The 22,465-nt window shown below is 55.1% G+C and overlaps 2 protein-coding genes across 2 annotated transcripts; one reads left to right on the top strand and one right to left on the bottom strand.

The window, feature by feature from the left end:
* Nucleotides 1-5,539: 5,539 nt before the first annotated feature.
* Nucleotides 5,540-12,047, top strand: TRNP1 (TMF1 regulated nuclear protein 1). Its single transcript, XM_081225404.1, has 2 exons — nucleotides 5,540-6,517; nucleotides 11,327-12,047. Exon 1 carries the CDS (start codon nucleotides 5,642-5,644, stop codon nucleotides 6,347-6,349), a length of 708 nt encoding a protein of 235 aa, XP_081081530.1. The 5' UTR covers nucleotides 5,540-5,641; the 3' UTR covers nucleotides 6,350-6,517; nucleotides 11,327-12,047.
* Nucleotides 12,048-15,202: 3,155 nt separating this feature from the next.
* On the bottom strand, nucleotides 15,203-22,068 carry TENT5B (terminal nucleotidyltransferase 5B). The gene is made up of 2 exons (XM_081224519.1): nucleotides 21,587-22,068; nucleotides 15,203-17,082 (listed from the first exon to the last, which is right to left on the bottom strand). The coding sequence occupies exons 1-2, from the start codon at nucleotides 21,848-21,850 to the stop codon at nucleotides 16,060-16,062; spliced, it is 1,287 nt and encodes a 428-aa protein (XP_081080645.1). The 5' UTR covers nucleotides 21,851-22,068; the 3' UTR covers nucleotides 15,203-16,059.
* Between the last annotated feature and the right edge of the window lie 397 nt (nucleotides 22,069-22,465).

The raw sequence follows: 22,465 nt of genomic DNA, 5'->3' as shown, positions 1-22,465 counted from the left end.
GTGAGATCTAGTTCCCTGACCAGGGATTGAACTCGGGCCCCCCGCATTGAGAGTGTGGAGTCAGCCAGTGGACCACCGGGGAAGCCCGTCATGTCACCAGATTAGACCTTGTTCATGATTTCTAGGGAAGCACTACGGCCTAGTGGTTGAAAACAGGCTCTGGAGGCAGACTGCCTGGGTGTTGAATCCTAGCTTGGCCACTCCTTGACCATGTGGCCTTGGCCGCATTTACTTAACCACTCTGTCCTTCAGATTCCTTATCTGTAAAATGCGGTGTGTTAATAATATGCCTCAAAGGATAGGTACTCTGTACATGGCACAGAGTAAGTGTTAGGTAAACATTGGCAGGTATTTTATTGTTCCTTCATGGCACATTTCTTGGGATTTAATTAGTTTGGTTTCTGAAATGTAAGCTTTGTGGGAATAGGGTTTGTGCTTTTCTTATTTACTGCTAGCACCTTGCACAGTGGCTGGTACATGGTATGTGCCTAATTACATTGCTGAATGAATGCACAAAGGCAGACTCGAACTCACCCCTTTTGAAGCTTACAATCTAGAGAGCATGGAATCTAACCTTGTCCTTCTTACCCTTCAACACCTGGCCATTTTAGAGCTGTGAAAACAGACCCATAAAGGTGGGGTGATTTGAGTAAAGCTTCAAGGGGGAAGGGGTATTGCTCTTTCCAACTTTCCAGAGGGAAGTAAAACTCCTACTTGTCAGAAACGTGCTGAAGCACCAAAAGCACGTGGAACCAACAGAGCCCTACATCCGTTGTAAACACAAGTCACAGCCTTTTATTCTAGGAATAAGAACCAGGGTAAATTTTTCATCACAAGAGACATTTTAAAAGAAAAGAAAGAAAAAGAAAACCTGTGAGCTCTCTGGTTGGAGTAGCAGGATGGGTTGCAGTGCTGTTGACTGAGATGGCTGACACTGCAGTTGTGCCTTCCTGGGAAAGATATCCAGTGCCCTGTCTGAGCTGCTGTCCTCCCCCCACCCAGACATGTTGTTCATGCCACATTTAGGGATCCAGTGGCCTCATTTGACAAATGTGGGAACTGAGGCTTAGCAAGGAAAAGGGACTTGCTCTAGTCCACATGATGAATTAAACTCAACTTTTCTGGGCTTCCCTGGTGGCGCAGTGGTTGAGAGTCCGCCTGCTGATGCAGGGGACACGAGTTCGTGTCCTGGTCCGGAAAGATCCCACATGCCGCGGAGCAGCTGGGCCCGTGAGCCATGGCTGCTGAGCCTGCGCGTCCGGAGCCTGTGCTCCGCAACGGGAGAGGCCACAACAGTGAGAGGCCCACGTACAGAAAAAAAAAAAAAAAAAAAAACCCTCAACTTTTCTGACTTCTAGCCCAAGATTCCTTTAAGCTCTAATTAATATAAAAGCTCTTAATATGAGAATGGAGAGAAAGGAGAGGTGAGGGGGAGGAGAAGTTTGGAAGAAGGAAGAGGTGTTGGATCAGGTGCCCACTGGTGGGCAGGGGCACTGACAGGTATGTGGGGCAACCAGAGACCTTGTGGGGAGGGCAGGGGAGTCTGCTGAGGAAAGAGGAGATGGAGGCTGGGGCCTAGCTGGGTTATTTTCAGAGCTGCTATCTTTGTCTGCATCTGCTAAATTATTAAACTGATATCACATCCTAGAGGGTGCCAGCCCAGGTTGCCAGGAAGAGACTGAAAGGGAGGGGTTGGATCTCTGAGCAGAGGCCTTGAATCTTCTAGGCTGGGATAGAAGTCGACTTTTCAAGCCTTGACCTCCTGCCCCACTCCACTCTCAGCTGATGGAGGGGATCCTGCTTTGGGCCACAGCTGCACTTGCCATCCCCTCCGTAAGGTTCTGTCTCTGCCGGCTGCTGTCCTGGAAGGAGAGTGTGTATAATGGACAGGACTCTGAAACCAGGTCCCCCCTGGGCTGCCTCTTCTCTTTCAAGACCTCTGACTCAGACCACAGAGAGACATGACTTGCTGTGAGACCTTGGACAAATCCTTGATCTTTGTATGTCTTTGTGCCATAAGTATTAGTGGTTCCATTCCTCAGGTCCTGAAGTTCACAGAGAAAAAGTGCCTTTCTCAGGGTTGTGCAGCTAGGAAAGAACTGAGCTTCAATTCAAATTCAAGTCTCTCCAATTCCACATGCCTTTCCTCTCTATTCTTTTTTTTATATTTTAGTATTTTCTCTATTTCCTATCTTTCCTACAAAAGGAATGCATAACTTTGATGAAGATCAGAAAAAAAGAATAATCATTAGAGTTTAAAAGTGTATTTTCTAGGGCTTCCCTGGTGGCACAGTGGTTAAGAATCCGCCTGCCAATGCCGGCGACACGGGTTCGAGCCCTGGTCCGGGAAGATCCCACGTGCCATGGAGCAACTAAGCCCGTGTGCCACAACTACTGAGCCTGTGCTCTAGAGCCTGCGAGCCACAATTACTGAGCCCATGTGCCACAACTACTGAAGCCCGCACACCTAGAGCTCGTGCTCCGCAACAAGAGAAGCCACTGCAGTGAGAAGCCTGCACACTGCAACGAAGAGTAGCCCCCGCTCGCTGCAACTAGAGAAAGCCCGTGTGCAGCAATGAAGACCCAATGCAACCAAAAGTAAATAATAAATAAAATTTTAAAATAATAATAAGTAAAAGTGTATTTTCTAATTCCTAATGTTGTGTCTCCCAGGCTGGTTGTGCCCTAAGAGGTGGTTGGCTGTGTCCCCTGCCCATTCTTGGGAGCATGGAGCTCAGGGCAATTAAGGAAGCTGGGAAGGAAGCTGGGAGATGCCAAAGCTCTCTAACCTCTGATCCTGTATTCATGCTGTTCCTACCCTGAATCCTTCTCCCTTCCTGTCCCTCCACCATCTGTGCATCCATCTCACACTTTGATTCATCCTTCAGGTCTCAGTTTAAATATCATCTTCTGCAGGGAACTCTCTCTGATCCCCTCCCCACCCAGCTCAGTGTCTCTTCTGCGTTCGCACAGCCACTGTGTTTCCCCTATGCCAGGAGATACCTCACTGAACTGCAGTCACCTGTGTCCTCCCTAGGCTGTGTGCTCTCTGAGGGCAGGGCCCCATCTGATCACTGCTGTACCTTTAGCAGCCAGCTCAACAGAGAAGGTAATGATCAAATTTGTTGAGTGAGTGAAATAAAGAATGAATGGATAAATGAATGAATGAAGAAGGGGACTTCTCTATTCTCAACTAGCTCTGTCTACCCTTGTATTATTTTTCAATTCAAACAAATATCGTTTCAGTGGCCTTATGGGGCCAGGCACTCTATCTAACTTCAGGGAATCTCATGCTAAGCAAAACCAGTCTAAGGAGAGACTGTTAAGTAACTAAACTATAAACAAATACATATTTATATATGACTAGTGGGAAATGCCATAGAGGATAGGAACAGGGGACATATCAGAGAACAGCAGGGAGGTGAGCTATGACTTTGGGGTGGGTCACATCTGTGTTTGAATCTTTGTTTGGCCACTTATCTGCTGTGTGACCTTGAGCGAGTCTCTTCACTTCTCTGGGCTTTGGTTTCTCATCAGGAACAAAGGCTGCTGATGCCCCTCCTTTAGGGGTACTGTGGAGAGAGAATGTTCATCTATTCAACAAATATAGGTTGAGTATCTCCTTCTATTCAGAGAAACAACTTGCCCAAGGTAACCCAGATGGGCAGTGTGTGTGGGATTTGAACTCAGATCTGACTGGTTCTCTGGATCTGGCTGATGGTGGGAGATGGGCGTAAGTCCTAGTCTTGTTCCCCTTGGTTCATCCCCAGAAGTTGGGAGCAGTGATCTGCCTGATGGAGGCAAAACACCTGTAGATCTCGCCACGGTGATGGGGGAGGGATCTTCTGCACAGAGAAAGACACAAAGTTTGATGACACAAAGGAGACCATTCAAAGGGATGAACCATTCAGCAGGGCATTCCGTCATCCCCATTGAGCCCCTCTGACTCCCTGAACCCCATCTTCCTCACTGAATTTCCCTTCTTTTCCCTCTGTGAGCCTCTAGCACCAATGTACCCACTAAACCCCTCTCCCCTCGCTGAGCCCATCACTTTCACTGAGCCCCTCCCCTCGCCCTGCCCTGAGCCTCCGCTACTCCCGTCACTGAACACCCTCCCCCTCACTCCCTCCTTCAAAGTCCTCCTCCCTTACCCTTCACTGAGCTTGACGCCCCCTCATGGACCTCAACGTCCTCTCCGAGCCCCTTCTAAGCTGCCTCTCAGGAGCCGAGCTGTCTCGCCCACGAGTCCCAATCACTCAATCTAAGGCACTTAAAAGCACTTAGAGAACATGATGCGGAGGTGGGGCGGGGTGGTGTGGGGGTGGGGTGTGCTCCAAAGTCCTCCTTCTCCTCCACATCAAGCCAGTGCAGCGCCCCCATCAGCCTCCTCTTCAGCCTGGGGCGGTAATCACACTGGCCACACTTTCGGCAGGTCCCCTGAGCCCACCGTCTGCTGCAGTTCTTCCCAACTGGTCTCGGCTGGTTTCTGGCCCTCCAGACCCTGCCACCGCCCAACACAGAGCCCTTTCATTTCTGATGGCACTTTCAAGTGGATGGCAGTGCCATGGCGTCTGGGTCAATGTTTGGAGGGGGTATGGCAAGATCACTTCCGCTGTGGGAAAAATGGCTAGAGCTCAGTTCTATCGTTCTGCCAGTATGACTAAAGTCCCAGTTAAGCAGGGTCCCCTCAATGACAGTGAGGAGACCCAGGTATCTGAGTTCCCAGAGGGCATGAATGGATGAGCTTGTCCCTTTCGGCGGTCCAGATTGAGCCACGGACCTTGGGCAAGGCTCCACTACACCTTCTGGGTCTGTTTCCCGCTCTGTGTGATAGGTGTGGGGGCACCTACTGGGAGGAGCAGACAGGAGCAGGGGCTTGGAAAGAATTTTGCCCACTGAGGGGTGGGGCTCCCCTGGGGGGCCACCAAGATTTGCGAAAGCCGCGCCAAGCTCAGCAGCAGTGCTGAGGTTTGTTCTGCAAGTGAAGGGCTTGAGGAACCAACACTGCCAGATCCCCACCAGGAGGCCAGTCGCCCCTCTGTGTTAACCTCTCCATGGCCGCAGGGAGATTGGAGAAGGTGGTCCTGGTGAAGTTTGCGGCCCAGGAGACCAGGTAGAGCCGATTCAGCCAAGGGGCAGCGTTTGGTACTGTGCAAGGAGACAAGCCTCCTGAGTTGTGTCTCAGGCTTTCACTGTCACATAGTGTGGCTTCAGGCAAAAGCCTACCACAGGTGGGGACAGGAGTCCATGATTTCTAAGCACTAGCTACTAGAGCTTATGACTCAGGGGCCAGGCCAGAGAAGATGCGGTCCCCTTTCCACCCAAAATTTGGAGGAGGTGGATAGGGACTGGATGCCCTAGCAGAGCAGCCTGGGTCGAAGGACCAGGGACCTGAAGGGTTTGGGCAGTGTCCTGACGGGGCGGGGCAGGGGAGGAGGGTTCAGGGCATGTTAGTCTTTGATTGGCTGTGCTGCCCTTCGCTCCGCCCCATGGTCTATAAGACGCACCCGCGGCTGCCTTGGCGCTAGTGTGGGGGCTGTGGCCGCGTCTCTTTCTGATTTGAGGCATCCGTCCTTCCCAGCGTGGGGGACAGCCAGCCAGACCCGCGGACCTACTGCTGCGGACCGCCGGGGGGCGGGGGATGCCGGGCTGCCGCATCAGCGCCTGCGGCCCGGGGGCCCAGGAAGGGTCAGCAGAACCGGGGTCCCCGTCGCTGCCGCCCGGGGAGCGCCTATTGTCCCCTCAGCCCCCGTCCCCAACTCCGACCTTGACCCCGACCCCGGCTCAGGCCTCACCGCAGCCCGAAGTGGCCCAGGGGTCGGCGGGCTCGGCCGAGGGGCAGGAGCTGCAGCGCTGGCGCCAGGGCGCTAGCGGGGGCGCGGGGCGCACCGGGCCGGCAGGGGGCGCGGGCGGCGGCCCGGGCGCGGCGGCGGCGGCGGCGGCGGCGGCGGCAGGGGGCCGCGCGCTTGAGCTGGCCGAAGCGCGGCGGCGACTGCTGGAGGTGGAGGGCCGCCGGCGCCTGGTGTCGGAGCTGGAGAGCCGCGTGCTGCAGCTGCACTGCGTCTTCCTGGCAGCCGAGCTGCGCCTGGCGCACCGCGCCGAAAGCCTGGGCCGCCTGGGTGGCGGCGTGGCGCAGGCCGAGCTCTATCTGGCGGCGCACGGGTCACGCCTCAAGAAGGGCTCGCGCCGCGGCCGCCGCGGTCGCCCGCCCGCGCTGCTTGCCTCTGCGCTCGGTCTGGGCGGCTGCGTGCCCTGGGGCGCCGGGCGCCTGCGGCGGGGCCACTGCCCCGAGCCCGATTCACCCTTCCGCCGGAGCCCGCCCCGCGGCCCCGCCTCCCCCCTGCGCTGACCTCCGCGCCGGGACCTCTGGCCACCCCGACAGGCCATCGCCGAGGTGCCGACCGACGGATTGTGGACGCCGGCTGGATGGACGGCGTCACCGACGCGGATGGACAGATTGCCCGACCCCAGGAGACAGTCGGGGGGCCGAGGGCCCAGTAAAGAAGGCTAAACTGAGGTGCGGTCTTAGCGGCTGGTGCATCCGTGGGGCGGGGCGGGGCGGGGCGGTGCAGGGCTCCAGACCTCCTTCCCTAGGGCTTCTGGAGTCCGCTGGGTCCTTAATAAAGCTGTCCGCTTTCTGTTGCCGCCACTCCCAGACCTCCGGCGGAGTGTGGTAGTAGCACCAAGTCCCTATTACAGAGGTGGACAAGTGGAGGCTGCTCAGATCCCAGAAGGGGTTTGCCAGCAAACTTTTACCCGTTGGAGCCTCCTGCACAGACGCAGCACCCCACCCTCGCCTTCCACCAGCGCTGCATTTCCTGGGTCCCTTGGGGCTGTAAGAAGAGTCTTGCCCTTGAGGCTGCTGCTTTCTGGCACTACCCTTCGGGAGGCCAGAATAATGAGGCCCCAGGATGGGGTGGGGGCTGGCACAGCGATGTACCTCTGAGTTCTCCTCTCCTAAGCCCCTGTTTCCCATTCGGGGAGATGGAATCCCAGAGAGGCTACGGATTTGCTCCCATCATACTTATACTTAGGACCTTCCACTTCTAGGAGACAGGTCTTTTCTCAGGCCCTCATGCAGCTTCGCTAAGAGTACAGTCTGACTCAGATGACCAGGGTGGGGTGTTTGGTGACTGCCTGAAGCTTTGCCGGCTCTCCTAGGGGCTCCCTCCCAACCTGTCACTAAGATGGCTCTGCCAGGGATGGAGCCAGGTGACATCCTTTAACAGGCCCCAGGGGGGCAGGTATGTCATTGGCTTCTAGATTCTAGAAAGTGGGGCCTTAAAGGGCCAGACCTGAAAGGAGATCTGCTTCTCTTCCTTTCCACGTGCCCTTCAGGCCCCCCATTCCCCTGCCCCACTCAGCTGTGAATGGCCTGGCCGCTGCTTTGCTGCTCACTGGCTGAGTTGACCACAGCCTCACTTATCAGTCTGTGATGTGGGTATCTTCACCTCTTGGAAGGGCTGTAGTGAGGTTAACACAGGGCAGAGGTCTGTCTTTTCCCATAAATCACGGAAGAATGTTTCATTCTCTTATATCACACCTAGAAACAGGCACTGCTTTTGCTGACGGAGCCTAGGAGCTGATTTAAAGTCCTCATTTTACGGAGTGGCAAGGTCAGCTAGGGACAGAACTAGGTCCTAGGCCTGTGTGTGTCCTCGCAGTCTCTCTCCGCTGTCCAGGGGCAGGGGCTAGATAGAACTGGTGTCCGCTTGTCTGCCGTGTGACCTAGAACAACTCTGCCCTGTCTTTGGGCCCGTTTCCTCAGTCCCTCTCTGAATGTAGCTGTCCCTCCTCATGTCAGGGCTTAGGAATGGGGAGAAGGGTGTAGAACGAGATAATTAAGAGTCACAGGAATCTGGTGTAATCCCAGAGTCCTCAGGGTCAGGTGCACTGCTCTGAAAGGCAGAGACCCAGGGGCCCTCACCTGTCCTTCCCCCAGCTAGCTCTTCCTCTTCCCAGACCAAACTTTTTGCCTGGTTTCTCAGCTAACAGCCAGGACTTCCTGAACCCATTCTTAGCTGGGGAAGGGAAGACCAGGAGGAGGTCTCAGAGACTCTGAGAGCTTGTGGACTGGGAGAGCAGTGAGAGGCCCTTGGCATCCTCTGGCCTCCCCAGAGAGAGAGAGAGGACCTTCCAAAGCTACTTGGGTCATTTGGGATCTAGAGGCCCAGAAAGGACAAGGACTCCCTGGAGGTGACACAGTGAGGAGCTCAGGCTTCAGCGCTGGGCTGCAGCCAGGACTGTTTGTTTTCTGGGTTGCATGGGAGAGGGACACTTGGTCCAGAGAAGCTTTTAGCTAATGGTGTAAAGTGCTCTGTGTCACCACAATTTTGCCTTTCTCTGGGATTTATTGGTAATCAGCTTTGTCCTGATTTTGTGTGTGTGGGGGGGGCAGGTAGGGAATTAGAGATGGCTCTTGCTGGAGAAAGTGGTATATGTAGGAAATGGAGATTGGTCCTAGTGTCACAGGCAGCTCTGTCCCCTCCCTCCACTTCCAGATGTCCCACGCTTCTCACTAAGGGCCTCGGCCAGGGCACACAGTGTTCAGTGACTTGAACCCCAGCTCTTGGTTCAGTGGTCTTTCCACTACTCCTCAGCCAATTAATAAAAGTCACCTTCCCACCACTGTCTGGCGCACCCAGGGCCCCTCTAGAAGGCTTCATATTCTCCTCAATCAACAAACATTGATCTCTGCTCAGTCCAGGGCCTCAAGAAGCAGCACTGAATCAGAGGGTCTCTGTTTTCAAGGACTTGTGTCCCTCAGCCCTGTTCTAGGCAGCCTGCCCTGGTGATGTTGGAGGGCTGTTTTTAGGCCTTCACAAGTGACTGTAGCCCCTGGTTATATACTGCATCCCCACCCTGCGTGCCTTCCTGAACACTTTCTAGATGGCCCAGCATTCTAGCCCTGGGGACTGGACTGAGTACAGGGGATCCTGAGGGATCTGTGCCCTGAGGACATTGATTGCCACCAGTGAATCTGGAATGTCAGCTGAGGGAAGTGAGGGGCTGGAAGGCCAGGTCAGGGTTTTAGTCAGGCCCTGCCCCTCCCCTGGATGAGCCCTTTCGCTCTCTTGGCTGGTCCCTGACAAGTGAGGCGCCGCTGGGCGGCGCCACCAGAGGGCAGTGTGGGCTGCTTCTCCGGGCGTGTGGGCAAGGCCTGGAGCAGGCTGGGAACCCACAGTGTCCCCGCCTCCAGCCAGCCTCTTCTCTTGTTGCCCAGGCTTCTCAGGCTTTGAGCTTTAAAGGTCTGGCAGAATGTGTGGGTACTGGTGGTCACTTAGAGAAGGGGCGGGCCTCTGACCTCAGAGGGAAGGTCCATCAGGAAAGACTTTCCTGGAGAGAGAGGTTGCCCCTGTTGGCCGACACCGTCTGAGTAAAACCCCAGAGTAGTTTCACTCCTCCCAGATTTGTTACACTGATAATTGATTAGAACACCCCATCCTGCCGCCGCCCCCGCCGCCACCTGGGAATCAAGGTGGCTTCCTAGAGATTAGGCTGAAGCGACAATTCACAGCTAAAGTGCTCCAGGCCTGCAGTGGGCAGTCTCTAGGAGGCTCCCTTCCCCTAACAGCCAGGTCCCTGGAGAAAAACCCAGGGTCCCAGTCTCCTCCGAGCTGAAGGAGAAGCAGAGCCTTTACCTCCTCCCCTGCTTTACAGCTAGCATGGGAGGAGGTATTTGGGAAAGCTGGGAGATCCCCAGCCTATGTCTTCCCACATTAGACCTTGACCGCACGCTGGCTAGGAGTGATGGGGGAAGGGACTCCTTGGTTGTGGCATAATATATTAACCACCACCTCTATGCCAGGCACTGTGCTAAGCACTTTACACCCATTATCTCTTTCAGTCCTCCCAGCTACTCTGCAAAGTAGGAGTTAGCCCCATTTCCACAGATGAGGAAACTGAGGGTCGGGGGGGGCAGGTGACTTGCCCAAGGACACAGAACCTCTAAGTGGGGGACACCTTAAACATTAGGCTATGTGGCTTTTCATTTATCAGGCTAATGAGGGCTCCATTTATCAGGCTAATGAGGGTTTCTGAACTCACCCTTTGAGTCTGGGTACAGTGAACCCTGGTCCTTGGTTCTGGGGAGGGATGAGATCAGACATTGATCAGACATTGTGATCAGACACAATCAATGTGATCAGACATTGGAGGGGTGGCAGAAGGTGGCATCTTCTGCCACCCCTCCAAGGTCTGGGCACACCCCCAGAGGCTGGCTCCCCTGCTTGGTTGTCTGGGCTTTGGGGGGTAAGTCAGGCTGAGTCAGCACACCTGGCTTCAGGCAAGGGCAGGCCAAGGATGCTCAGGGCCTGGGCTTGCCTTGGAGGCTGCCTCCTCTCCCTGCATACGTGGGCTGGCCTGTTTGGTGCCAAGGAGAACAAAGAGCCTGGGATGGCAGAGGAAGAGGGTGACAGGCTCCATGGTGGGGCAGAAAGTGTCCTGTCTTAGAACTAGACAGGGGGCTTCCCTGGTGGCGCAGTGGTTGAGAGTCCGCCTGCTGATGCAGTGGACACGGGTTCATGCCCCGGCCCGGGAAGATCCCACATGCCTCGGAGCGGCTGGGCCTGTGAGCCATGGCCGCTGAGCTGGTGCGTCCGCAGCCTGTGCTCCACAACCGGAGAGGCCACAACAGTGAGAGGCCTGCGTACCGGAAAAAAAAAAAAAAACAGAGCTAGACAGACCTGGGATTTAGTCCTGACCTGGAGCTTCTCAGCTGGGAGACCTTGGGCAAATGACTTCCCTTCTCTGAGCCAGTTTCGTGTGTGTGTGTGTGTGTGTGTGTGTGTGTGTGTGTGTGTTTTATGGGGAGTTAGGGAGGAGATAATTTTTGAGTATTAAATGAGAGGTCACACTAAGTGCCTAGCACATAGAGGAGATCTGTAAATGGTTGGTGGAGCCAACCTACCTAGCCCAGGAGAAGCTGCCAGGACAGAGCCCCCAGGCAGTGTGGGCCTTTGCTTCTCCAGAGCATCACCATATCAGGCATCCCTGGAACAGTCCCCCTTCTCCCCCCATGACAGTCCCTGAGGAACTCCATAAGGGAAGAGGTGGAGGAGGGGGCAGGCTTTTTATCCCAGGAACATTCCATTCTAGCTGCTCAGACCAGTGGGGATCCCAGCCAAGGACAGAGGCCCAAGGCAGCTCACCCCAGGAGCCCCCACCCCTTCCAGGGCGGGAGTGAGTGGAGCCTGATTCCAAAATATTGCCCCTGCACCTTCTCTCCACAATGGCCCCTCTAAAGGAGGTAGATGTCGAAGGGTGTGGGTGGGACTGGGTGGCTATGGGAGAGAGACAGTTAAAGCTCTTGAAATTATTCTTCCAGCTCCTCCCAGCTCCTCCGAGCCTCGACTCTGGATCTGACTCCTGGATTCTGCTCCTTCCCTGGGCACCTCCTTCAGGAAGACTCCTCTCATTGACCCTACACAAGCATGGCACCCTCCTCACTTCACAGGAGCCTTTCACTTCACAGTAGCAAGGGGCTGGATTCTGGGGAAGTTGCCGATACTATTAATTTCTCTCTATATGCTGCATTTGACTTTGGCTCACACTGTACAACTGAAGATGTTACGACAAGTCCTTGAGACGCAATCAGATTGTTTAAGAGTGCAGCAAAGCTTTCCAATGTGAAAGTGAAAAGGATCTCTTTTAAAAATGTCATCATTCTTAAACAAGTCACAGTGCAGCTGGGGTCCCCATTTTGGAGATGCTGTTGCTTCTCAGTCTAACAGCACCAGGAGGCCTGTTTGAGGGGAAACATTGCTCTGAGCAATCCCTCAGTTCCCCTCATTCACCGTCCTTGCCCTCTCCAGGTGGGCACGTGCCTGCGGCCCCTCAGAAAGGTAATGGGCTGCTGGCTCCCGGGGGACACACCTCTTTCTCAGGAAGAGGTGTTGGCAACATAATTCTAAGTTTTAAATGAAAAAAGGGAGCACATTTATTCAAATATTCTGATGGTAGAGGGAAGGGGGCCACACTGACTCACACATAACCCAGAAAACTTGTAGAGTCCGCAAAATGAACGCATATAGAGTCAGTTCCTTGAATAAATCTCAGTGATGTGAGACAAGCACGCGTGGCTTTGAGGTTTACTCTGTGAGTGGCGTTGCCGCCTTTCCTTTTTGTGTGTCTGTCACGGCTCTTTTAAGTTGGCAGTTCCTTGAGCAGCTTCTGTTTAGTTTCATTTGGCACTCTGGGCCTGCTTACTGATTTGTAGACTGACTTCTCCCTTGACCTGGCTCAAAGTTGACCCTCTTTATGGAGTCTTCCCCAAATAAGGATGTGTTGAGGAAACTAGGGGATGGGATGCACGTGTGAGACTGTGTGACACGAAGGGATGCGAGTGCGTTTGTGATAACATGGCAGCATGGTGATCCCTGGAGGATTGTGTGTGACCGTGCTGGTGAATGGACGGACCTGTCTGTCACTCAGCCTCCCAGCAGGAGACACAGCACCCTCAAACTGGGCAGAGACTTAAAAAGGGACTATTTCCAAAGATGGGGGCTGGGCTTAAGAAACTAACAAGGTATATGCAGCTCTCCAGGGCTAGCAACAGGGAGAAGCCATTACAGCTCCTGGGCCCGAAGGGGTAAGAGGGGAGAGGAGAGGGGAGGGCACACGGACCCAGAGAGTGCAGCTGTGTGGAGAGGGCCCCTGACAGGAGCAGTGGTCTTTGGTTGAGAGATGTAGGCAACCATGGGGACCTGATGGGAAGAGAGCAGGGGGAATAAACACCTTATTCTCCTCCTCCCTCCAGTATCTCCTGCTGGGGACTCTCATTGGCTGAACCCAACAGAGAGGTAGGGAACAAGGGGGTCATTGATGCACAGTCCGTAGAGGTCAGCCTCCCAAGGGCACAGAGCCTGAAGAAGGGCAGAGAGTGGGACTGGAAGGGCCGACATATCATGCAACTGCCTGAGGGCATTATCTTCCATTCCCTAAAGGTCACTGCAAGGCTTTTTCCCCCTCTGGAGCGCCCCCCACCCACCACGGGTCACAGGGGGAGAGTGGACTGTTGCTTGGAGAGCACTGTGGGGTTAGGGATGGGGGATGGGTCTTTATTCCCTCAGCCTTCCCCTCTCTGGCTCTGATTCCCAGTTCTTGATTCCTTCCTGTCCTGGCATCTTAGATGGCTGCAGGAACTGTCCATGAGAGAACAATGCTAACCACTGAGTCAGTGTTTTTTTCACACCCTGAAACACTACATCTCTCCCAAACACCCCCGGGCACACCTGCTGCCACACGGGCCTCTGACATAGTCACCACAAGCCATGGCTGGTGTCACAGTTGCATTAAGAAAATGTACAAACTTGGCAAACAGTAATGCAAACTCTTTTTCTCTGTCACATGTATGTACAGGAGACATACTGTCACTCTCATCCATGTGAAATCAGAGTGTAGGGGAAGGATGGTGCAGGGGTTAACAGCAATGGCTCTGGGGGCAGACAAACCTCTTTGACCTCTCTGGCATCAGTTTCCTTGTCTGTAAAATGGAAATTCTTGCTCTTCTCTCATGGAGATGTTGGGAGGGTGCACTGAGAGGGTGTGGTCGGGGAGCACTTAGCAAAGTGATAGTTGTTAGTGGGAAACTCCTGTCTCCCACGTCTCGTGGGGAACACGCGCCTGCACAACATCTGACAGCAGAACACCGTCAGGCGCGTGTGCCCTTCCCCAGACACACCTGCCAGGAGCATGTGTACATTGACAAGTCCCCTCCGCCCAGAATGCTCTTTCCCCAGACATCCACATGGCTTGCTTCACACTGTCTTTAAGTCTTTGTCCAATCAAATGTCACCCTTTAAAGGAGGTTCACCCTTTTTAAAATTGCAAACCCAGCACTTCCAATCCCTTACCTTGCTATGTATATTTTTAGGCATTGCTGACCTTCTAAGGCTATATAATTTAGTTTCTTTCTACCCCATTAGAATGTAATCCTCACAAGGGTAGGGATCTTGGTCCTTTGTTTGCTGATGTGTTCCCACCCCTGGAGGGGTGGCTGGCACACGTGGGCTGAATCCAGTGCACACATGCGTGTGCCGTGGCTTTCTGGCTCTCTCTCCTCTGAAACGAGCATGTCCAGGTGAACCCCACTCCCCACCCCAACAAGCTAAGCCTGTGTGCTTACACTGTGAGCATTCCCCTCATGCCCAAAGCAGGAGTTGGGACAAATTTAGTCCCCCCATCCCAGGACCCTACTTGGGTAGGCATGGCCAGCGTGGGGTGGGAGGCTGCTTTCAGTCACCAAGCAAAGAAAGCCTTTCCACTCATCCTTCCAGCCATTCTGAGCCCAGCAGGGACCCAGTGAGCAGGTGAGATGGCTGGACTCACCCAGCTGACCAGGGGCCTCCTCTGCGGCCTTGTTTTTTCCACCCTGGCTGGAACCATCAAAGCCAGCACTTCAGAGGCCACTAATGAGGCTGAATATGTTAAGGACTTTGCAATCCTTGGATCAAAGAGGCTGGGTGAACAGTGGGCAGCGTCCAGGCCTGTGACTAGCTGATGCCCTGAGGCATCAGCCTCCCTGAGAGCTTATGGCTGGCATCTGGCACTCACTCCCAGACAGCCAGGCATGGCCCCAGATGCGTTTGGAAAGGAGAGTCCCTGCCCCTCTAGGGGACCTGCTTAGAGCAAGCCAGAGTATGTCCATCAGCAGTAGGGGGTGAGAGAGGAAGCTGGAGGATTGAGGGAGCCTTTCCCAGCAAGGAGGCCAAGCCTCGGCTCTGGCTCTGAGGGCCCTAGAAGCCCCCTAGTCCTAGCTGCCACCACTAGGGGGTGGGTCTCCAGTCCAGAATCACCCTGCTTGTTCTCCACCTGCTTCCTGGGAAGGGTTAGGGAAGGGTGAGCAGGGCTGGGGTCAAGCAGCCCTGAGCACTGGAGTGTGAGGCCAGGTCCAGGGTCATTAGGACTCCAGGTAGGAAACACTGAAATATTTGCTCTTTAGCAAGAGACTTGCTGAGGTGATGTCCAGGGGCAAGTCACACCTATGTGGACAGGGGCTCCTAGGACAGTTGCCAAGCTGGGCTGGTGTTGGGGGAAGGAGGAGCATTCCCCAGCTACAGCCCAGGACTCAGACCCTGCCCTCCAAATGTCCCCTCCCATAATACAAGCCAGACTCAGGCTGGGGGAAGCAGCCACAGATCCCACAGACTGTGGAAGGTCCTTCTCCCAGGAGAAAGCATGGTACTAGGTTCAGTGTAGACAATCTTTATTGGCAGGTGTTAAGAGTGCTAAATAGTAGCAAATACAGAGGGATGGGAAGGGAAGTGGGGCGTGGCTCTCCTCCCCCATGTAAGGACCCTGTAACCAGGCCAGTGGGGTGGGAGCACTTGACTGTGGCTACTTTGGACCCAGCACCCTCTGGAGAACAAGCTCCCAGGCAGGAGGACTCCTCAGCACATGGGGGAAGGGAGCTGTACCCCGACAGGGGCATGGGCTGTGTCCCACCCCGGGCTGCTTAGTTCCTGTCCACCGCACACCTCAACCGACAGCTTGGGGTAGGGGTGTTAGGGGACTGAGCTAAACCTATCCCTTTCCAAACCTAGGTATCTGCCTCATGCTTCAGTTTCCCTCCTCCTAGTTAGTGGCCCAGCCCGACCCAAAGTGACAGTTCCCATAACATACCATATTTTAGCCACTGTGTGGGCTGCAGGCCCTCGGAGGCTGCTGGTTTCACTGCGGGCTGGCCCGACCCAAAAAAGACCCCTTCTAGGCCACAGAAATCAACCTGAGATAGGCATTGAAGCTACCATCCCAAACATTCTTTGTCTCCTGAAGGCAATTGACCCCCAAGACGAATTTCCCCTGCACCCCACAATCATGCTGGTCCAAAAGTGTAGTGCAAATAACCAAAAGGTCCATTTACCAAGAATCTAAGCTTGGCCTTCAGCCCACAGGGGCTTCACTCGGGGGAGGAGTCTGGTCTGTTCAGTTTAAGGCCCAACCCTGCAGCAGTGCTGGGCTACCTGGCACAGGCTGCCTGTCTCTGGTCATGTTCTCCATGCACTTCTGGAGGCCCCACTCCATCTGCAGAGGCCTAGTCCTTGCTGGCCAGGGTCTGAGTCAGTTACAAGGCAGCCAGGTGGGATAGGAGGCATGGGCCCGGGACAGCAGAGGCTGCACGGGGGTCACGTAGTAACCGACAGTGGCGGGCACGACCCCGTCAGGGACGGCGGAGCGCCGGGCCAGGCAGGCCGCGGCCGCCGGGCCCTGCTCGGCCAGCGCCTGGAGCGCCAGCGTGGCGATGAGGGCCAGCGTCTGGCGGCGCTCGTGGCTCATGAGGCACACTGTGCTCTCGTTGACCACCCGGTGCAGCGTCACCAGGCAGGCGTAGCGGCGCACCGAGTCAGCCCCGCCGAAGTGGGCCTCGAGGTAGCGCTCCAGCATGCGCTGCTGCTCCGCCAGGTCCGGGAAGTCGATGAAGAAGCGGGAGCACATGTAGCGCTGCAGGGCGCTCACGTCGGTGCTGGGCCGCGGCCGTAAGCCCCGCACCAGCAGGTGGCAGTACTTGAGGAGGCCGCCCCCTCGGATCTCTTCGGGACTGCGTGTGGCAATGACGCGGTGCCGCAGGTGGTCCAGGGCCTCGGCGAAGTCCCCGTACAGGCTCTCGCCTGTCACTGTGGGGTGGAAGGCCTCGGACATGGGCGTGGAGGAGCACTGGCTGAAGAGCAGCAGGGAGTCCAGGAGGATCTGGAAGGAGTCTACGCTAAACTCGAATTGGCGCCTGACCGAATCCACGAACTTGAGCTCCACGTTCTTACCGCTCTTGTTGGACAACGAGATGAGGCTCCAGCGGTCCGTGTCTGTGCACACTTTCACCAGCTTCTGTACATAAGCCTCCTTGAGTGTCAGGGGTGTGATCTTGGCCCGGCTCACGCCGGCCGGCAGGAAGTCCAGCAGGCAGGCCAGCACCACCTCTTTGGTCAGCTGGAAAGACGCCTCACTGCGCAGGTCCACGCGGAACACCAGGTCCAGGTCCTTGTAGCCAAGGCCACTCTCGGGGTGCAGCACGTGGCTGGCGGCCGAGCCGTGCAGCCGCACACCGTGCACGCGCAGCCCCTGCTCCTCCAGGCTGCTGCGGACAACCTGCAGAGGGGATGGCAGGAGGGACAGGTATCAGCAACCTGGGCCCCTGGGGCCCGCTGTGGGCTTCCATGTAATAATCACAGTGACATCAACCACTGTTGACCACTTATCAGCTGTTGTGCCTTTGGAAAATCATTTAATTCTCTAAGCCTAAGCCTCTATTTCCTAATCTAGAGAGTGACCCGTTTGGAGGAATGACTCAGCAATAATGAAAGCACATACGTGCATAGAATTTACTAAATGCCAGGTCCTGATCTAAGCACTTTATACATTAGGATATAAACTCACGTAAATCTTACAGTGACTCTATGAGGTGGGTATTATTACTCCCACTCTACAGATGGGGAAATGGAAGCACAGAGGGGCCAAGTAACTTGCCCAAAGTCACACAGCTGGTGAATGCAGAGCTGGGAATTAAACTCAGAGTTCATGTCTTAACCAGTATGCAATCCCACCTCTCTAAAGCTTCAAGTAAAACACTTCGTTTTGTGCCAGACATGATGCAAACTGCTCAAATGTGTTGGGAATGTAACTGGCCATTTACATGCATTACTACATTAATGCTCACAATAATCCTGTTTGAGTATTATTACTCCAATTTACAGATGGGGGACCTGAGGCACAGAGAGGTCATGTCCAAAGTCAGAGAGTAGTCGGGCTGAGACTAGAACCCAGGACAGCTGGATTCTCAAGTCCATGCGTGCTCTTTTGACTATGACACATTCATTTATCTTTACAAGGACACAGAGAGGCAAATATTAGACTAATTTTACAGATGAGGAAACTGAGGCTTATAGTGGTAAAACACTTAAGGCTCAGAGAGGAAGCCATTCAGAAATGGCAGGGCTGGAAGTTGAAACCCAAACTCTTTCTGCTCTTGGGTGAGGGGATGGGTCCAAATCCCTGGACCCAGACATTCAGTTTTCTCAGCAGCCCAGAGTACTTCACACACCGAAAGTGACCAGGCAGCATTCCTACCCTGAGCGATTCTGCAACCCCGCCTTGATGCCAAGTCAGCTCCAGACCAGGCTGCTCTACTGGCCTCCCAGGGAATTACTACAAAGAATGCACGTAAGTGCTGAGGAGGCAAGCTGCAGTGGGGCAATCTGAGGCGGGCAACTCCCTCCAGAAAGCTTCCAGGAGGAGGACCCTGACTAGGGGAAGGTATTATCATGGCTATGGTGGGGGGAAACATCTGGCCATCAGGGACCTGCGGGGCCAGGCAGCTGGGGCAGGAGAAGAGGAATATTGGCTCGGCACCTATTGGGTGCCAGGCATTGGACCTTCTTACCAGAATCTATGGGGAATAGATCTTTAAAATCTCCAAGTTATAGATGGGGAAACTGAGGAGTGAAGTTACCTGCCCAAGATCACCCAGAGGTGATCCCGGTATGGCTGACTCCAAAGTCTATCTTCTTTCTACCACATTACCAACCCAGGGTTTGGAAGGAGCAGAGGCCAGAAAGTAGGGTTCTAATCCTCTCTCCCTTTCAAAATTTCAAAGTGAGGGCAACCCTCCAATCACTGAAGCCCAGGGCCAGAGTAGCTAGGGAGCAGGAGGGTGGGGGTTGGGGAAGACTGGCCAGGCAGATGGGGGAGGCTGGAAGTAAGGGGCCAGTTGTTGCAGTCCAGCCTGTGGGACTTCTAACCCACACTCTGGCAGCTGGCAGCTGTGCCCATGTAGGCCAAGGGGAGAACTGGGCCAAAGACTTTGTCCTAAGGACACTGGCAGACCTGCAAAGTAGACCAGCCCCCTCTCCAAGTCCCATTAGAGCTGACTGGGCCTTACTCAGTGCCAGTTCCTGCCCCCGGGCTGATGCCCACCCTAGGGCATGGCAGCTGGCCTGGTGAGTAGGTAGGAGTACCCTTGTTAAATCGCCTGTGTCAGGCCGTAGGGCCGGCCGTGTCAGCCAGCCAGCCAGCAGCTGTTGTCTCTTTCCCAGGTGTGACTACAGCCAGCTTGGCAGGCAGTCCCCAGATAGATACCGCCACACCCAAGGACTGCAGGGCAGCTTGGAGCCTCCTGAATCAGACTTTCCAGCCATGGAGGGGGCAGTGGCTGCACCTTCCTTTCTTCTGTGCCAAGGCCCTCCCCCAAACCACTCTGCTCCCAGGCTGCTGCTGAGACCTGCAGGGAGACCATAGGTGCTGTCAGCCAGCAGGCTTACAAAACTTGAATCCAGAGCCACTTGATGCAGGCCCTCTAGGTGCAGCTGGAGAGATCAGAGTCTAATTCAATCCTCTGGACCCAGAGAGGGCAAAGGACTTGTTTAGGGTCACACAGCCAATAAGTGGCTGAACTTAATTAAAACCAGTCCTCCTAGAGCTATGAGCAGGGGGCCTCCTACAGGAGTGTGGTCCCTCTAGCCCAGGGGACAAGCAAGAATAGCATCTCTAACTGCCCAGATCACTGCTGTAGGAAAACCTTGTGGGGGTAGAGAGGGAGAAAGGCTCCAATTCTTGAACCATTGGACAACTCAGCACTAGTGAGAAGCCCAAAATCAACAACCAGCACGCCCCCACACAAAACCAGTACCTCCACCCCCCTGCCACACACACACACACACACACACACACACACATACACATATCCCAATAGTTTGTGAAGCTGCCAGCTGCAGATTCCTGCCAGGAGATGGACTTTCTTCACACCAGGTGAAGGCACCTGTTTCCTTTGGATTCTGGAAGCAGAAGGGGAGTTGGAGAGCAGTTCAACCCATCCCCATTGAACAAATAGGGACACTGGGCCCAGCAAAGGGAATTGACAACTGTCCAGGCCCTGAAGCCAGATGTCCAACCTCCCAGTCCAACTCTGAAGTCACCACTTCCCCCTCCCCACCACAGCCGGCAGCTCCCTGTTTTGTGATATTTCTGACCCTAGTCTAGGATAGTAGTACATTGTACTATTATCACATTGTAGAGTCAGCTCCTATTGACCTGCAGTCTCCCCCACCTGGCTGGAAGGCAGGGAGGCTGGGTCCCAGTCACATCTATGCCCCTAGTGTGCTGAACAGGGCCTGGCACAGAGCAGACACCAGTAAAGGCAGTTTGGACCATACTGATAGGGGCAGGGACTTCCCCTCCAGGGCACTGCATGGTGCAGAGGTGAATTGCCACACTGGGTTCATGCCTGGGACAATAGTCCTAGAGACAGCATTTGGGGCCCCAAGGTTGACCTGACTGTCAAGGGGAGAAAAGCCTCAACTGGTTTCCTAATTACCCCATGACAGTGGGGCAGCCAAGAAATGCCTCAGTGAGCACCACTGATGAGTCAGCCCTGGGGAATCTGTCCCCACCCCCTCCCATTCCTTGGGAGAGAGGGCGAGGTAATCCCCCAGCAAGCACCACTCCCCCTCTGTGGAAGCTAAGGCAGAAGGAGCAGGGGGGTGGCCTGCTTCACCTGGCTTGCATGGTTCACTTCCCCAGAAAGAAAGTCAATCTGCTGGCAGGAATATGCAGGAATTGTGGCTAGATATTCTGGTTCCTTCTATCTGCTAACACCTAGAAGTTGAGTCTTGGGAACTGGGGAAGAGGTGGGAAAACCTTGAACCTGCAGTAACCGGCTCCTGGGAAGACCCAAGATTCTCTAGGTTTGATTTTCCCCTCTAGGTAATCTTAGGCAGCTCTCTGCCCGTCTTGGGGCCTCAGCTTCCCCAGCTATAAAATGCATACAATAATTACCATCTTCTGGTATTTCAGGGCATGACAGTGCCTGGGCTAACAGGTGAAAGAGCAATTTTAGGGTTGTTGAGAGTCAGGTAAAGGGAAGAGGGAGTCTGTAAAGAGGAGAACAGTTGCCAGAATTCTCTTCTGCTCCTCAGGAGAGAGGTGGGGCTTGGGGCCAGAGATTCGGCCCTCATTTCCAATCTTGGGGAGGGAGAGAAACACCTAAACTGGACACCTGATGTTGCCCTCCAGCATGCAGGCATCAGGTCTGGACTGGGGCTTAATCTCCTTCTGCCACAACCCTACTTGAGAGGGAGGGAGTCCTTGCTGAAATTTCTCAGCTTTCCCACCTAGCGAGGGGGCTCTTGAGCCATGCGCTGTGGGACCACAGGACACAGTCTGCTCCTAGAACCTTGAGAGAGGGAAGAGGTAGAGGGTGAGACCCGGGGATGACGATTTAGAGACGAAAAGAACTATTTTGGACTCAAGCATGTACATCTACCCACCCAGCGCTGCCTGGCATCTGTTGTCGGGGTTGTTCTTCCTCCACGGCCAGGTCCCTCCCCATTTCCCGCCCCTCTCCCAGCCAGGGCCTAGGTGAATGGTCCGAGCGGAATTGGGGCTCCTTAAGGGGCGGGGGACGGGAAAGTCAAGTGGGGAGAGAGTATGAGGTGCAGGGGGAGGAGGGTATGGACTACCATCAATGTCGTGCGATTTTGTTACGGCCCCTGTCCTTCTCTGAGCCTTGTTTTCTTAGCTTTCCAGCAAATCGAACAGACTCCGGGAGCCTCCCAGCCACGAGAGCCTCAGCCCCATATCCCCTCCCAGCGCCTCTCACCTGCACGATCTGCCGGGGCTGCACGCTCAGCGTGGGGAAGTTGCCGCGCCCATGAATGGGAATCGGTTCGCTCAGGAGCGCATCCAGCCGCTTCACCTGCGGCCAACTCAGCCCACTCAGGTGCCGTCCGAGGGAGGCCGATGCGGCCTCCGGGTCGGGGCCGCTGCCTGCCGGGGCGGCCGTAGCCACCACCGAGGCCGCAGCGGTCTCCACCTGTGCAGTCGCTCGGTCCGGGCTCTCCGCTCCGCTTTCCGAAGGCATCATTAGCCCGGCCCCGGGGCCCCGACGGCAGAAACCGGGGGGCGGTTAAGGGGAAGAGGGCAGGGAGAGCGGCTGGGCCGAGGCCAACGCGGAGGGCGCGGGGCCGGACGGCAGCGACAGCGAGGCAAACCCAGGGCACACCTCCGACGGCAAAGACCAAAACTGACCCTAAAGCTTGTGGCCTGGGGGCCCAGCCGACTCTTATAGGCCGCGGGCGACACGCCCATTGGTCCCGGCTGCTGTCACACAGCGGGAACCGCCCCGCCTCTCGACGCTCCTACCATTGGTCAGCAGAGCTTTGCACGTGAGTCACTGGTCACCAGGAAGATTCCGATTGGCTGGAAGGCACGCCCCTGCCCCGCCCACCTTCTCCGGCAGAATTCCCTCCTTTGGTCCTTAAAGAACTTCTGTTCTCCGTGATTGGCCCGGGCAGAAGGCAGGGCCTGAATTTAAAGGGACTGCGCCCTCCAGGGGCAGACGTGAGGGAAGTGACCTGTGGAGTTTGTAGTGGAGTCGGACCACTAAGATCCCCCCCACCCCCGCTGGAAGGAATTTCGAAATCACCCGGCCTGGTGCTGGTCATACGCTATTTTCAGAAGCCCAGAGAGATTGTGCCAC

The sequence above is a fragment of the Mesoplodon bidens genome, assembly GCF_964165515.1.
Source record: "Mesoplodon bidens genome assembly, chromosome: 2".
NCBI lineage: Eukaryota > Metazoa > Chordata > Mammalia > Artiodactyla > Ziphiidae > Mesoplodon > Mesoplodon bidens.
This window is presented reverse-complemented; position numbering and strand designations above follow the sequence as displayed.

What these genes read in the sequence shown, in the direction of transcription:
- TRNP1 (XM_081225404.1), top strand. Translation starts at nt 5,642, where the DNA reads ATGCCGGGCTGCCGCATCAGCGCCTGCGGCCCGGGGGCCCAGGAAGGG.
- TENT5B (XM_081224519.1), bottom strand. Translation starts at nt 21,850, where the DNA reads ATGATGCCTTCGGAAAGCGGAGCGGAGAGCCCGGACCGAGCGACTGCA. An exon ending in AGCCCCGGCAGATCGTGCAG is followed by an intron (nt 17,083 to 21,586) that starts GTGAGAGGCGCT and finishes TCCCCTCTGCAG; the next exon opens with GTTGTCCGCAGCAGCCTGGA.